The following is a 16,967-nucleotide window of genomic DNA, read 5'->3' on the forward strand; positions in this document are numbered from 1 at the left end:
GCGTATCAATAAGGAATTGTACATTCAACAGGTGACTCTTCGTTCCACACGAGGAAATCACTCGAAAAAGGTTAAAGAATTCGCCTGCAGAACCGAGTGCTTCAGTAATTCATTTTTTCCTCGAACTATTCGAGAATGGAACCGTATCAGTGCACGCATTGTCGAGAAACCCACCATGCAGTCATTCTTAAGTGCTTTATAATTCCATCAGCCTTCGATTTTCAGCAACACTTATCTCGCGACATATGCTATGGTTCTCCCGCAAAATGCTTCGATAAGTGATGAATTACAGCAGTTTGTCATATCGAGCGACGCGCATGCGCAGCTTGAATGGTCCGTGTTCTGATTTAGTTTTTCCTTGTCAAGCACTCTGTCTATATATCATTGTACAATTTTATATCTGTAGCACGGGTTTGTATGCAAGCGACGTGCAAACTATCGGTCTTTCGCTACTTTTCAGTGCGTAGTGCGAGCCTTGTGTAATGTGTTCTTGTCTTGTTATTTTTGATCATTTTTTTAAAAAAATATGGGGTTTTACGTGCCAAAACCACTTTCTGATTATGAGGCACGCCGTAGTGGAGGAGTCCGGAAATTTTGACCACTTGGGGTTTTTTAACGTGCACCTAAATCTAAGCACACGGGTGTTTTCGCATCTCGCCCCCATCGAAATGCGGCCGCCGTGGCCGGGATTCGAGCCCGCGACCTCGTGCTCAGCAGCCCAACACCATAGCCACTGAGCAACCACGGCGGGTTTTGATCATTTTTTTTTTCATATGTACTGTCCACTCCTGCCTACGGCCTTCTCTGAAGGCTGGCAGTATTTCTCAAATAAATAAAATAAATAAATAAAAGAAAGCTGGCAAAAGAAAGCTCAGAACTCGTCATGTCGCTCTTTTTCTCTGCGTTTCATCTGTCGCATTGTCATATACCAAATATAGTAGGTATAATGAATCACAGTCCGGGCCTCAACAGAAATTATGCGACATACAAGCGTGAGATTTTTTCCAAGCTATTTCCCGCTTTCTTATTTATTTATTTAGTACAGAACCCACAGCGCCAGTGTGGCATTACAGTGGGGGGGGGGGGGGGTCAAATTGTTTATACAACAAACAGTACAAGTCGTTTCATAATAAATGCAAAATAATTTACGTCACAACATATACACCCTGTGAAACACAACTTCAGAATATGTTATCTTAAAGAAGAAAAAGAAAGATACATCGTCAGACAGCATTGGTCCTTAGAGCACAACTTCATTCATCAAAAGAACATGTTATAACAAGGAAGAAAAAAATGCATCATTAGACAGAATTGTTACAGAGTCCTGCGGTAACCTGTTCCAGTTTGAAATCGTCCTGGGGAAAAAAGACATTCTTAGCATTTCGGTTTTGCATTTTATTTCTCTTACCTTATTCACATGATCTAGACGTAAAGATACATAATCAGGCCTAAGTATGTACCTATCGCGTTCAATACCAGTTCTAGAATGAAATATGTTATGAAAGAACTTTAACCTGAGTGATTTTCTTTTTTCCTCTAATAGTTCCCAGCCAAGATTCTCTTTCGCACGTGATACGCTGAAATGCCTAGAGTAATTACGGAACACAAAACGAGCCGCTAAATTTTGCACTCGTTCTAACTTTTGTATGTCAACCTTTAGCCAAGGGTCCCATACAGTGCAAGCATAATCGAGGACAGATCTAACATTCGCATTACACAGGAGTTGCTTAGTTTCCGAAGAAAAATGTTTTGTATTTCGTCGCAAGAAACCTAGTACCCTACACGCCTTGGCTGAAACGTATTCAATATGTCGGTGCCATGACAGATTGGTGGTAAAAAAAACACCAAGATATTTGGACTCGGACACAGATGACAGCTGTTGAGTGCTTATTTTGTATTCAAATTGATGAGGAGTACGTTTTCTTGTAAAAGACAGGTGAACAGTTTTCTGCAAATTTATACGCATGCCCCAATTTTTGCTCCAATCCGTAACCTTGTTCAGGTCCTCTTGCAAGGCAAGACAATCATTTTCATTATGAATAACTCTATATAACACACAATCATCTGCGAATAAACGTATAGGAGATGAAATATCAACACATATGTCATTCATGTAAATTAAAAATAGTAGAGGGCCCAGGACGGATCCCTGTGGTACTCCTGACGTTACCTCAATGTCATCCGAGTGTTGGCTGTTTAAAACTACTTTCTGTTGCCTTGAGCTTAAATATTCCTTAATCCAAGCAATAACTGATGTGTTTAAATTATACCATGATAACTTCTCTACTAATAAATCGTGGGGAACAACATCAAAAGCTTTCTCAAAATCGAGAAAAACCGAATCAACAGAGCAGCCGTTATCTAATGCACTTGCTATATCATGTGTTAGTTCTGTTAGCTGGGTAACGCAGGAAAAACCTGTACGAAATCCGTGTTGCTGAGGACTTAGAAGTGAGTATCTGTTTAAGTTGTTTATAATGCTAGTAAAAAGGATATGTTGAAACACTTTGCAAACAATACATGTCAAAGAAATAGGTCGATAATTGAATACACTCTTACGGGGTCCAGACTTGTGCACAGGGACAACATTTGCAGATTTCCAATCATCAGGTAAGGCACTTTCTTGTAATGATTTATCAAAAATAACGCGAAGATATTTTGAGACAGAGTGAGCACACGATGATAGTAATGCAACAGGTAAGCCATCAGGACCGCAAGCCTTACCAACGTCCAGCCGCTTTAGTATCAGTTCAATTCCCCTCTGATCAATCAAAATGTCTTCCATTGGTTCACCATCCATTTTGCCAAAATTCGTATTCATTTTGCTGCTGTTTCCACGTGCAGAGAACACCGAAGCAAAGAATGAGTTGAAGCATTTTGCTTTAGCCAGATTTTCGTGAACAACGATGCCAGCATCGTCTAAGGGGGGAATTGATAAGTCGTCCTTTCTATTCATTTTGATAAGCTTCCAGAATACTTTAGGCTGGTTTTTAATTCGCGAGGGGAAAGAGACGAAAAACTTTTCCTTGGCCTGTTTCATTGCAATTTTCATTTCTTTTGTAAGGTGATGCAATTTAACTTTTCTTGTGGCCGACTGGTTCATTTTGTAGCTAGCGTAAGCATACTGCCTTTGCTTGGCGATTTTGCGTACTTCCTTCGTATACCATGGCTTCCTTTTGCCACGCCGTGACGTCATCAACCACGATGGAACGTATCGTTCTCGCAATTCAAAGATTTTGCTTTTAAATATGCGCCACAGTTCATGCACGTCATTAGATTCTGATAAGGTTTCAAAAACATAGTAATATGCGTCTAGTGCTCGACATATGTCAAGTGTACGGGCTTTTTTGTAAGCATATATGCGTTGCTGGCCGCAGTTAACAATTTTAGCGTATGTGAGGTGCATGTTACATACGACAGCTTTATGATCCCCTATTCCAGGTACTATCATTGTAGAGTGCACTACAGTGGGAAGGTTAGTGAACAGCAAATCTAATATATTATTTCCTCGAGTAGGCTTTAGCAGCAGTTGAGATAATGCGAAGGAGTTGCATATCTTTATCATTTCTTTACTCGACGCACTTCCTAAGTTACCTGTAATGCTTGGTCGGGACCAATCAATTTCAGGTAAGTTAAAGTCACCACCTACGAATAAGATATCGGCGTCTATTGTCTCCATGGTATCAGACAGGTCTACCCTTCCTGCGTTCGATATGCATGATACAGAAATGGCGTGAAGAAACTCGGCCACCATGGTAGAGGGGTACCCAACCCTATAGACCAAAGCGGAACGTGCCTCTCTCCATAGGAAGTGCCAGCGCAGGAGCGCCAGCCATCTACAAACGTACAGTCGCGATCAATTTGAAGGTGATCGCTCGAGCTGCGACCGGCGAGCCTTCCAAGCAGCATAGCGGCCGATTTCTGAACTGCGAAGATAAAAGTTGCGCTACCTTCTTCCCCTTTTACGCTCCTGCAGGCTGCAACCGTCACCCCCTAGACTAGGGTCGGTATAACGTAAAACTATTCCGTTCTGTTTCTATTCCAACATGGCCGACACCGCTCGCTCATTGGTCGAATTTTTTGAGGCCGCGCCCATTTTTCCTGCCTGTCAAGCGACGTCAGGAATGCACAAAAACTGCTACGTCAAAGTGACGTTTACGCACTCATTATGCTAAATTATGCCGAACAAACCCGGCAAATTCGTGGAATAACCGGTGAGTGCCCCGTTCCGTTTGGAATAGAAAAAAATGGCGGCCTTCGTGATTGCGTTGGCGGCGGCGGCGGCGGCTCGACAGTCCGGGCGCGGGAGGAGGGAGCCCGAGGATGCGTTTGACATGCCAGACGATCAGTTTCGGCGGCACTTTCGCCTGAAGAAAGAAACTGTGCGGTGGCTGTGCGACGAAGTGGCGGAGGAACTCGGAGGCGTGAGAACTTCAGCGCTGTCGGTGGAGCGGCAAGTGTTGTGCGCGTTGCGATTCTTCGCAACGGGCAGCTTTCAAGCCTCGGTAGGGAGCGAGGAGACGATCGGCGTGACCCAGCCTGCGGTCAGCAAGTGTGTGCGACGCGTGGCGGAGGCAATCGTCCACGCCGGGGCCCGCAACAAGTGGGTCCATTTCCCGAGGACGTCGGAGGAGAAGGCGGCCGTGAAGGAAGGGTTCCTTCGACGCGGCTCCATTCCCGGCGTCATCGGATGCGTGGACGGCAGCCTTATAGCCATCATCGCACCGAAGGGCGAGCAGAAGGCGGCATTCATGTGCCGCAAAGGCTACTACGCCCTCAACACAATGTTCGTAAGTATCTTAATTTTTGTCTAATTTGCCCGTCATAGCAACGCGTGGCTTATGCTGCTGTGCGCGCTCTCGTCAGATCTGCGACGCAGGCATGCGGATCCTCGCCGTCGACCCTCTGCGACCGGGGTCAGACCACGACGCCCACGTCTGGAGAACTACGTGGTTGCGTCGTCGGTTCCTGGAGGGGCATATTGCCAAGGCCGGCGAACACCTCCTCGGTGAGCAGCGGGAAAATTTTGTACAGTTGCAATTCTGGCAGCACGCAGCAAAGCGTGCTCACGCCGTAGGAGAATATTGTAGCCCGAACCCCTTATGTCATAGTCAGGTTATTAAGTATAGGCGACATGTAGAAATTTTCCAATGGTATCTGCACAAAACAAAGTGACAACACACCTGCGTTCTACTTTAAACTAATTAATAATGCGAGTGTACAGTGCACGCGTTGTCACATTCTTTTTTACACTGGCAGTCATTTGTGAATAAAGACTACACAAAGAGCTGCCTTGCTGCAAATAGGGATGCTACTATGTCCCAGCTATTGTTATCTGTGATCACAGATGCGTCAGGTGCTCAGCCTGTATATTCCTTTATTACAGTCTCTCTGTAGTAGGTGCATTTTACATGACCCATGCTTCGCCTACTAAACTTTGTGCAGATTTCACACCATGTTTTGTGATCCTGCAGGTGACAGCGGCTACCCCCTGGAACCATGGCTCCTGACCCCAGTCACAGGCCACCCTCCCATACACACTGCAGAAGGCAGGTACAACACTGCACATGCTGCCATGCGGTCCGTAGTGGAGCGGTGCATTGGGCTTTTGAAGAGCCGCTTCCGCTGCCTTCAGCGGTACCGCGCCCTCCACTACGAGCCAGACCGCGCTGCCAACATCGTTGCAGCATGTGCAGTGTTGCACAACTTGTGTCTTGATGAAGGTGACGTGTTGTTGGATGATGTTAGTGATGACAGCAGCAACAGCAGCAGTGACAATGAAAGTGGCAACCCCTCCCCACAGAGAGTTCCCCGAGTGAGGGCATCACGCATGATGTACCTGAGAGGCTGTGCTGCCCGGGATAATGTTATTAGCTCATTTGGCACGACACGGCAGCAGCACCAGCACTACCTGAAAAGGGTGCGAAGGCGGCTGCGTCGACAGCAGCACCGACAGCAGCAATAAACACGTGCCTGACACTGCAGGCAGATGTTTATTACTGCTGTCTACACACCTAATAGAGAGCAGGAACCAATGTGAAGAAATGTGTGCAATTAGTGGATAGCGTGCTGTTTCTTTATCGAATCTGCTCGATCATAACCAGCGTTTTCACGTGTCCTCTGCCAGTGAGCTGTTACTACCGGAGATGATTGCATCATTCCACTGTGACACTACATGAGAGCCTTTCATTTAGTACCTGTGGATAGAACACTTTGTGTTCATCAGCAGAATGCTGTAGCCACTTCTCTGGGCAGCTGTGGTTTGCCAAATGATTTGCTGCTGCTGCTGTTGCTTCTGTCATCACCGACACTGTCACCGCCATCTGCACTGTGCATGGGAGGCTGGTCTTCGTCTCCTCCCTTCCTATTTGGGCTGCTGTCAAGCACTACACTTCTCGCTCCACCATGTGTACTGTTCTCACGCACCTTGTAGGTCCTGCGCTATTTTGCCACACAGCCACCGCACAGTTCCTTGACAGAAGGCCAAGTTATGCCGAAAACAATCGCCTGGCATGTCAAGCGCGTTATTCTCCCTTGGGAGAGTGTACATATGTAAATAGTTCTGAAATTGAAGGAACACACATTGTAAATATTCATTTCAAGTGCCACTTGCATTGTTTAAAATTGTTTATTTATATCTGCATTGTAAATAAAACCATGTGACCCATCTTCAATGCCATCTTTCATCAAAGCAAATGACAGACAAGCACACAGAGCACGACTTCATGGCGCCAAAATAGCCGTGTGATGTTCACTACATGGGACCCAGTACACTACCCAGTTGGCAGATGTTAAACTGCATAAATATGACACGAGCATTATGATGTTTTTTTGAACTCGCACACAACCATTTATCTTCATTCAGCAACTTAACAGCAAGAAAGATGTCTTGTCTATTATGTAGTCAGCGTGTTTGTAGCACGAAATAGTTCAATGACTAGTGCCGTAATAAGATCACAATATAAAACAGCCATCACATGCTTTTAAGGAAGGACAAGTGAGAAAACGTTTGGCACTTCAACGGTATTTCATATAACGGCTGCAAGAGCAGCCTGGCAGCGAATGTCAAAATAGTGGCCACATCGATGGCTCCATTATGTATGTCACAAACTGTGCTCAACTACAATGGGGACTAGATTGTACTGCTATCATAGGTAAGGACACCTGAAATATCACAATAACTATCACAAGTAACAGGCGCTTGGTGTTAAAAAAAATTCAAATTCGGCTACTTTGCATTGCGTAGGCGTTGCAAAGTTTGACGATGCAAACATGACATACATATGGCATGAAAATTCATTTCCAGTTATCACAGCATTGTAGTTAAGTGCACCTGTATGTGTGCGAGACAATGTCGAAGTTGCTGTAAAAGTGATTGCATAGTGTATATCTTCCTTGGAAAAACGGTGCGCATTGAAACATATCAGTAACAGCAAAACAGAAGTGAACAACACCTAACGGAAATATGGCAAACATTCTACATATAATTTATAACGTCTCACTTGGGCAAACTTGCACTGCAAGTAAAAATACACATGAAAAGAAATTACCTTGAAAAAAAAATGATTAGGTACAGAAATGTAGGGAAAACAGTCATATCATCCTTTAGTGCTACATACAAAAAAAAACACGCATTTGTGTTTCAAGTGACATCACAGCACTATCAGCTTTCGCTGCCATGGTCGCACATGACCTGCACATAATTTCACAAGACTGGCTACAACTCGCCACAACAGCTTTCGAGGAGGTATGGGCGCCACCACCAAATGCTGCAGCGGTGATTTGAACGGAAAGATGGGCAACACTTGTACCTATTAGTACTAAAGGATTATAAGGGGGGGGGGGGGGGGGGGACTGTCCCTCATGGCTGAGGATGCTCGCAGAGGCGAGCCAGGAGCTGGCGCAGTGTTGTCGCGATGAGGCCGGTGGCCTCTCTCAAACCACGCATCTCTGCTGCCAGCTGCTGCTGCACCACCCGGGCCGCCCTCAGCTCCTCCACCAGCTGCTGATGATGCTGCGAAACAAATTCACTCACTTCAGCTGCAGGTTATGCAATGTAAACGTTTATTCGCACTGTTTGCAAGTGCTACAGGTTCAGCAAGGTTACTCTTGAGGGCAGCGAGACCATTTACATATGACATGAGAAATGGCCGTGCAAACGTATATGGTCTGTTATGTTTAAAACATGTGAAACGTAGCAAATCCTACCAAGCTGCCTCTGCCTGTCAGAAGACAGTATTCGTGACTAGTTAAATTGTTAAACAAATGATGATCATGCTGTGGTGATACATGCAACCATGGAAATGTTTTGTAAGTTGATATGTGTTAAAGAACACCTCAAAGGAGATGTATAAACGTGCATGAACCAATGAGCCAAATGACTACAGATGCCTCTGATGTGTAATATGATGGTTGTAATGTACATTAAAGTGCATGAACCATTGAGCCAAATGACTACAGATGCCTCTGATGTGTAATATGGTTGTAATGTACATTACCATGCGCACTAATCACCTCCTTAAAGAATGACCTGGTCAAGTTGTACGTACCTGCCTATTTTGCTGCAGCAGCAGCTGGTGGAAACTGGCGGCCTCCGCGTTCGCTGCCTCAGCCAGCTGCCCCTGCCCCTGCCGCGCATACTCGGCGGCTGCCCTGCAGGCCGCATCCTCCAGCGGCTGTTGGCGGAGTATCTGTACCGCCCGCACGGAGGAATGTACCACTGCGCAGCAGTGTGTCGCAGAGAAAAAAAAAATGAGCCTCTGTTACAGACCACCTTCGATTTAAAACATGACCTACATTCGGAGATAGTTGCGATCGTTTATAGAAAATGTTTACTTACCAGCTATCTGTTGAGATGCCTTCCAACCTTCATCGATTCTTCCGTATCCTATGCGAATAAAAGCAAGAGTGAACACCATGCGATCACCGCAGATGTTCAGATGCTACTGCTCAGTCATTAAGCACAAGAAAGAATGATGTTTACTCACCGAGCACTACGCTTTCACAGTCTTCATGATGTTCACAGCTTCCAGAATTCTTCTCAGGCGAAAGTACCTCGTACGCCGAGATTTCATCTCATCAGGCAGCGTTACGGACAAAAATACACCAAGAGCGGCCCACAGAACCGATCAGCTGTTTTCACGTAGCCGCCATCTTAAGTGTGCGTAGCAAAATGGATTGGATGCGGAATTGGCACGTGTGTGGCTATGACTAGAAAAATTAAAATATTTGTGTTTACATTCAAGCGCGCTTCAACTTCTCTTGCGTTAAAAGATTACAAAACACTTTTACTCTCAGCGACATACAATTGTTCTTTTATCAGACGTTTATATCTAAATGTCACTTGCTATACGGTCCCTTTGCAAATAAAAAACAAGCAAAACATGCTTCCGGCAACGATGGAGGCTGCTGATTGGGCAGATTGAAAAACGTCACTGGTTCCCGCCCCCATACGCAGAAACTGTCGCGTCATTTTGACGTCCGGAGTTTGGAACACTTTTTGTTTGGAATAGAGTTACGTTATCGCGCCCTAGCTCGCCACATTTTTGTGCTTGTTACCCTTTCATGGCAATGATGTGTGTGCGTCCCTGCCTCAAGCATACATTGGCTAACAATGACGCCTCTTTGCAATAGCTGATAAGGCAGTCGAAATTAATTCGCAGGTTATCTCGTGAAGGGTGACGAAAAGCTGCGAGTTGCCAGGCGGTGGTGAGAGCTGCTCAGCGAACAGCAAAAGAGAGAGAGGGAACCTATCTGATGTTTCCCTCTTGACTGACGGTGATGACGTAACGATGGCGCTGCTCCTAGTTTCGGTCGCCGCTCGAGCGATCACCTTCAAATTGATCGCGACTGTACGTGCCGGGATCGAGTGGCGCACGGCACTTTCTGTCGCCACCAGTACAAAAACCCCAAATCAGATTTACAGACAGACGTCAACAGCACTCATGCAAATATACCAACCAACCCAGTTTTGAACCTTGCAGCAACTACTATGGCTGAACGAGCATTCTTGAAAGCGTTCACTGCCGCTTGGATCGACAAACGTGCTCCATTTCGCATACGTGACATGCTCTAGCAGCAAAAAAAAGGTGCTAATACCGCTTATTTATTTTTTACTTACCTGTATAAGAATCGCGCGCCGACCAATTGCTCTTCAAAAATTGAAATCACAGATGCGACAGGCACAATGTCTTTGCTAAGCGCTATTAGTAGCCGGTGGCGACGCGGTGCTGTGAATGCGCAGAGAAACAAATGCGGTGTGTGCAAAGTATATACCAGGTGTGCGTGCGCATGTGTGTGTGTGTGTGTGTGTGTGTGTGTGTGTGTGTGTGTGTGTGTGTGTGTGTGTGTGTGTGTGTGTGTGTGTGTGCGCGCGTGCGTGTGCGTGCGCGTGCGCGTGCGCGTTTGCGTGTGTCTTTATTTTGGCGCACAGCATTTTTAAGAAATTGCCTTGGCAGATAAAATGATTCTACCATTCAGCTGAATTACTCGATTAGGAGGCCATAAGTTGTACAGGAAGTCAATTTGCCTTATTGAATAAAGACATGTATACACTAACAAATTATTTAACTAATTATTTTACATAACATTTCTATTTATGAGTTGTAGCCGATGAGTTTGCAAAGCCTATCTGCTCGGAAGAAATTCTGAGAGCTACATCAGTTTCAGTGTACTAAATTTCAAAGGGCCCGATGCAATGAATGGGCGTTCCAGTTAGTTTTCTGCTTTAGTGCATAAATCAGTGTTTTCTTTAAGTAAAGCACCAGCGCATTTTTATCGCAAGTTTGACGCCAGACATCTCGAAACCGGCGCATCCTCAGAATTTGTAACAAATCGATATGCCTTGCATGCTCACTAGCTACAATTCTTGGATTTAAATATATGTCGTGATGTAACGAACTAAGACGTTCTTATTGTCACTATGGCAATTAGTAATTTAGGTATCTTGTTTTCTCGTAGAAGTAAAGACCACCTCATCGATTCATTTAGCTCAAGGGTTCGTATCGTGCAGTCTGGCACAGGCAACATTGTAAACGTTTGTGTATAAAAAAAGACCCTATAGATATAGGAGCGCAAAAACGCGATGAGCAGCGCCACGTGCTGAAACACTTGTTTTTAAGACGTAGCGATTTCCTTGACGTTACAGCGATGTCACGGGGGCCACAGCCGTCTGGCGGGTATCGATAACTATATAGCACAGCGCATGAGCACCAGTGAACCAACAGCGTGGACTGTGAGGATAAATGCTCACGTTCGTCTCGTGAACAAGCGCTACCCATGTAGCGGCGTGGCGCTTATCGTGCCGATTTGCGCACTGCACGCATCTTAGGTGGTCACTCGTTTGCGCACGATCATCAATCAGAGGTTGCTGAGCAGCTGGAAACTGAACTAACATTGGCGTCGAACAGAAATGCTATGAACGCATCCCGAAGAGCTTATTGGACACGTCCGACTGGAATCCTATCTTTCCTCTTACCTTCAGTGAATGAACTGAACTACCTACATATGTCAGCCAAATTTACAACCATTCAATGGTATGTGTCATTACTGGCAACGCCGTCTTAGTTCTCGTCGGGGGAAACTTGAAGAAAGGGAGTACCAGCGAAACACAAATGATGCGCACACAAGGAAACGGCGTTAGACACGGACGGACGCTGACTTTTTTTTTCTCGTTTTCCTGTCTTGACACATGCATACGCATTTAGACTGCCGCTGCAAGCCAGGCATGCATATTTTCAATTAAGTCGCCAGTGATTTGTGCACACGTGACCGAATATACCGCAGTTTGCGCTTTATGGATGCCGCTTTGTCTCTCAGGCGCATGCGCCATGTGTTCACTTTGTATATCCGTCTTTGCAACACCAGGTAACTTTTCTTTGTATGCGTCTGCTTTCCGACGCTAATACTTTTCTCCCCTACTGCCTACCTATCTGCTGAAACTGGCAGGTAATATAAAATATAAAAACATTCACGCAGGTAAGCCTCTGGTATGTATGTGTCTATGTATGCTCAAGCATTGTGTAACTTGCTTGTCTCCGCGCAACCCGGTGTCATTATCGGTATTAGAGAACTTGATCCAGCCAGTATAAACCCTCATCAACCCTCATCAGTTGTTCGCTTATCGTCTTCGATAGTGAACATGATTAATTAGACACACTTAATTAAGGTAGAGTTAATCAAGGCGCTCGAACCTTCGACCTTTCGTGAGTGTCGAACTCACGACCTCTGGTGGTAAATAAGGTAAATTTAGGGTAATTTAGTGAAGCTGTTGCAGCACCACTACTACATTTGCTGCTGGTTCTGACACTTGTCTTGAGCTTTTTCTTAATGGAAACGTGTGCTGTTCTGTGCGTTGTATGCGTGCTTCCCATGAATGTGCACACTGTTAGCTTAACTTTGCTGAGTGCTTGTAGCCTTAGCATGGGATGAGTCACTGAATTTTTTTTACTGGCTTACGGAGGTATGAGCGATACTAAGGGTATGAGCCATTCATTGCCTTAGGTGACGGACAAAGTGCTCGTTGGGTAGGCATAGAAATACTTGCACACTTCAAATAAATGTCACCTGCCTGATCCATAGAAGACAAATCAGACCAACATGAACACTTGAACTGATCAACGGAGAAAACAAGAGAAGCCTCAGTCTGGAGCCACCGTTTCGATAAGAAGACAATTTTTGGTGGCACGAAATTACAAGTCCCTTTTATCGAAACTTGAGCAAGACCGCTCAAGCGCCATTTTCGGCCTACTGCTGACCACCTCCGAGATCTGTTCCATATGCCTACTTCTCACATATTCCTGTATTTAGTACTCGTCGTACAGCACCAGCAGCTATTAATGCGCTAGCATTCTTCGGGTACTTCACGCACTTTTCGGGGGCTACTGTGTAAATTTGTATCTATTCATCTATGTTTGAATCAAACCGTTTTCTTTCGCCTACCTGTGTCACTGGGTAGTCCCTGGTGGAATGATCAGCACCTCGGCTGCTGCTGTGCTGAGGTCACTGATTCGAAAGCAACCACCGGATAAACTTGGGTCACTGAGTATGTGCCGATGTGTACATACAGTAGGTGCCCCTCTTCAAGCAACCTCTTTTACGCCGACATGAGCCACTGTAGACACCGGACTGGGTAAGAACTGCTGCTCGAAGAAACACTTTGATGGTGAGCTGGACCACTGAGTATCTGACAAATGCTCTGTGCTGGTCTTCAGTGACCCTCTGTCATGCCAACTTCGGTCACTGGGTATGGGCCAGCGCCTGTGGGCTGCTCTTCAATAAATGTCTTCGCCGCCAACTATATACTGTGTATGTCCCAATTGGAATGGGTCGCCTTAAAAGATCCCTTAAACTGTTCCGATGCTAATCGCAACCGAACCCACGTCACAAGGGTTCCTGAAGAACAGCAACCCGATAGATTCGCAGGTTGCACCGAAATACAGCGGGTATGTGCCACCCTTTAATGAATGTCTTGCCATCCGCCGTGGTTGCTCAGTGGCTATGGTGTTAGGCTGCTGAGCACGAGGTGGCGGGATCGAACCCCGGCCATGGCGGCCGCATTTCGATGGGGGCGAAATGCGAAAACACCCGTGTACTTAGATTTAGGTGCACGTTAAAGAACCCCTGGTGGTCGAAATTTCCGGAGTCCCCCACTACGGCGTGCCTCATAATCAGAAAGTGGTTTTGGCACGTAAAACTCCACAATTAATTAATTAAATGTCTTGCCAACCAGGGTCACTAGTATGCGCCACTGATTTTACGGCAAGCGAGAGAACAACTGCCAGCCTTGTGAGGCACCGGTGCGTCGCGCTTCTTGTCTCGGAGACCGCGCGCGGACTTCTCGGCAGCGCCACTAGATGGCGCAGCGTGTCCAAAAATAAGAACGAGAGGAGCCCAGTTGTCGCATGACGCGTTTCTCACCATGCGCGCAGCGTCGCGCCATGCATTTCGGAGTTAACGCGAACGCTTTGTGGCGGCGGCGCTAGATGGCTCCGAGTGTCTTTAAGGAAACGCGGAAGATGAGTCCCGCTATAGTACACGCTTTACACATACCTCGTTTAGACGATGGCAATACCTTCTGTCGCTATAGTAATTCAAAGCTAACGCATTACCGTTGACTGTCATCGTGAGATGGTTCGGCCGCATTTGCATCTAGTTTGGGCAGCGAATATCTGGTAACTGGCCAGCAGTGAATCTGCTTGATTATCGTCCTTCGCGGTGCAGAAAATTTGCTTGGGCCATGGGGTAAAGAGTCGCTACATCTGCGTGTTCTAAAGACCTCATTAAGCTTCTTTACTGAAGGTGTTCTTTTATCTATTATTAACAGTTAGGATGTTTCTTTGGGTGGGTATTTGGTTTTTGGCAATATTCGACACACTTGATTCACTCACTAGTGTTTATTTGCAGGAACTGCAGTGCGTGCCGTTTCGCTGCTGTTTTTTTTTTTCTGTAGTAACTATTTAGCCACGTTTTTAAAATGTACGCCGTTGAAATGAGGTTTTCCATGTTAGTTGATGTTACACTTTCATTTTTAGCAATTCATATATTCTGCAGAGACCAGCGGCCACAACACTGCAAATATTTTCAATTTAATCCAAATGACGGTACGCTATGAATCACGCGCAAGTGTACGGCTCCTCATAATTCGTTTTTCACATGGGTACTTTAAATTTTTTTAAATATTTTAAAACCAACGCTAAAACTTTTTTCATCTGTTCATGCGGGAATGCTGAGACTTCGGTGGGAAATTGAACCCGTTACATTTTACTTTGCAGCATAAGCTCACAGCCACTTGTCAACGTGGCGGCTAAATCAAGATTTTTAATCGACATTAATATTCGATGGAGGCCAGTTTGCCGGAGACACGTTGTTTATCAAGAAAATGCGACTCCGTCAATTAATTGTTAAATTGTTGCCATAATATATTTCTTTTTTAATTCCCGCGATAAAAGAACCAGCGGGAAGTTTCCACAGCGCATGTCCGATTGAGCAAGGTGTTCGTGCTTGCGCTCATCGGTGATTAGATTTTGCTGAGAATACGTATCTGCAATGCATTTTTAGTAGAACATACCCTGAAGAACTTACTGGAATCGCCCGCACCGCATTACGGAGCAGGATGTTTGCTCGGTGTTTTAAAAAGCAACTGAGTGCTTCTACTTGCCATATCAGCACATGAAACGTCCGTGCTGGCGCAAGCAGACGCCCTTTGAATCTGTCTGTTCAGGCTTTAGCGACAATTCTGAAAGCAAAAGTGCCAGTGATAACAGAACGGGAGTCAGCCATCTGTAATAGCTATCGACCACGTGACCATCATCCGCCACGCATTCGAAAGCAGTTGCCTCGTCTGGAAGCAAGTACCCGCACGTGTTGTTTTGCAGCAGGATTTTTGGCAAAAATTGACTATGTTGCTCTCTACTGCGTGGAACACTGTGGCCTACATCTTCGGCATATTCGCCAACGGTTTTCAAGACGTGTTTCATTTTCTCATTTGTGTGGTGTACACAATTAACCTGATAAACCTGCCCACCGATCTGGATGTCGACGAGCAACGCCTCCTTGACAAGTATGACTACGTGATCGGTAAGTCAAAGTGTGCTGTTCTGTGGCACCGTCGCAGGTAATAATTTGATTAGGATTCTTACAGTGTGCTTCATCCACTTCCCGTTTTGCTCGTAGCTATGTTATTAACCGTTTGTCTCGACCTTTAAAAATCCTTTAAAACTTCTCGGGTGCTAGAAATTCGAACTCGCGTCAGACCGGTTCCTCAAGTGCAGCATTCCTACACTTTAGCGGTGCGCCATGTATGCCAGCACGCAGCAACTGGATAAATCTTCTTGCCTTATTACTTCTCTTTACTCCGGCGCTGCCACAAGTTTTCCTTTATATAAAGCGCCTATTTCACATCGCATATCCTCCCTAAGTTGCACACGCCTATCTCTTACCAGTACTCACCTACGGGGCAGAAACCTGGAGGCTTACGAAAAGGGTTGTACTTAAATTGAGGACGACGCAACGAGCTACGGAAAGAATAATGGGTCTAACGTTAAGGGATAAGAAAAGAGCAGATTGGATGTGGGAACAAACACGAGTTAATGACATAGTTGAAATCAAGAAAAATAAATGGGCATGGGCAGGACATGTAATGAGGAGGGAAGATAACCGATGGACATTAAGGGTAACGGACTGGATTCCAAGGGAAGGGAAGCGTAGCAGGGGGCGGCAGAGTTAGGTGGGCGGATGAGATTAAGAAGTTTGCAAGAACGACATGGCCACAATTAGTACATGACCGGGGTTGTTGGAGAAATATGGGAGAGGCCTTTGCCCTGCAGTGGGCGTAATGAGGCTGCTGATGATGATAATCTCTAACGAATGTCCAACCAACCCAGACCTACTGTCATGTTCGACTGGAGGTTATTTTCTCGTGTCGTTATTTGGTTACGTGTTCGCACCGCCCTTTCACCCTGCGCGCGTGCCACATTGTCAGTCGGCCAATACAAAATTCGGGCAGAACCTACGATGGTCGACGTCAATGGGATGGCAACTTTTACGACCAATGATGAGAATCGTCATTACATAAAATGTTCATAACAAATTCCACAGACGAGGTAAGAAATAATGATAGTCGCATTTAACGTCGACAGACATCGTGACACGGGTAAATTCCTTTTTATGCGATGACTTTCATATGCTGCGCCATTAGTCCGCATATAAGAAAGCTGTTCTCAGTCGGCGAACGTATTGTTTGTGGGCAACCGGGCTTCGTCTGTAAAGTGTGGTGAATTGTTAACCGTTCCTGTACAGTCGTCGACGAAAGTAACGAACGCCTCTGAGCGCATGCAGGAAAGCATGCCAACGCCACCAAACGTCCTGCCACTCAAGTTCGTGTTACGTGAATACCAGTGCCGTACGCACGTGCGTTCTTATATCATTAGTCGGCATTCTGTTCGCACATTGTGCTCTGCGCTGCAACT

The 16,967-nt window shown here is 45.7% G+C and overlaps 2 protein-coding genes and 1 long non-coding RNA gene across 4 annotated transcripts in view; 2 read left to right on the forward strand and 1 right to left on the reverse strand.

The window, feature by feature from the left end:
• The first annotated feature begins 4,280 nt into the window (after window positions 1-4,280).
• LOC126539833 (putative nuclease HARBI1) lies at window positions 4,281-6,669 on the forward strand. Its single transcript, XM_050186660.3, has 3 exons — window positions 4,281-4,790; window positions 4,867-5,008; window positions 5,475-6,669. The coding sequence occupies exons 1-3, from the start codon at window positions 4,335-4,337 to the stop codon at window positions 5,963-5,965; spliced, it is 1,089 nt and encodes a 362-aa protein (XP_050042617.3). The 5' UTR covers window positions 4,281-4,334; the 3' UTR covers window positions 5,966-6,669.
• A 1,175-nt stretch (window positions 6,670-7,844) lies between these two features.
• Window positions 7,845-9,187, reverse strand: LOC129383426 (uncharacterized). The gene is made up of 3 exons (XR_008611332.2): window positions 8,988-9,187; window positions 8,550-8,887; window positions 7,845-8,014 (listed from the first exon to the last, which is right to left on the reverse strand). It is a non-coding gene; the product is annotated as an uncharacterized lncRNA (long non-coding RNA).
• A 5,938-nt stretch (window positions 9,188-15,125) lies between these two features.
• The window catches only part of LOC126526145 (alcohol dehydrogenase [acceptor]-like), a 91,789-nt gene continuing 89,947 nt past the window's right edge, over window positions 15,126-16,967 (forward strand). The window contains exon 1 of one of the 2 annotated variants that reach the window (XM_055068032.2): window positions 15,126-15,576. In XM_055068032.2, the coding sequence (XP_054924007.1) occupies window positions 15,399-15,576 (178 nt within the window). In that variant the 5' untranslated portion in view covers window positions 15,126-15,398. The remainder of the gene's footprint in view (window positions 15,577-16,967) is intronic. The other variant, XM_050174093.3, reaches the window with a different exon arrangement.

The sequence above is a fragment of the Dermacentor andersoni genome, chromosome 8, assembly GCF_023375885.2.
Source record: "Dermacentor andersoni chromosome 8, qqDerAnde1_hic_scaffold, whole genome shotgun sequence".
Classification (NCBI taxonomy): domain Eukaryota; kingdom Metazoa; phylum Arthropoda; class Arachnida; order Ixodida; family Ixodidae; genus Dermacentor; species Dermacentor andersoni.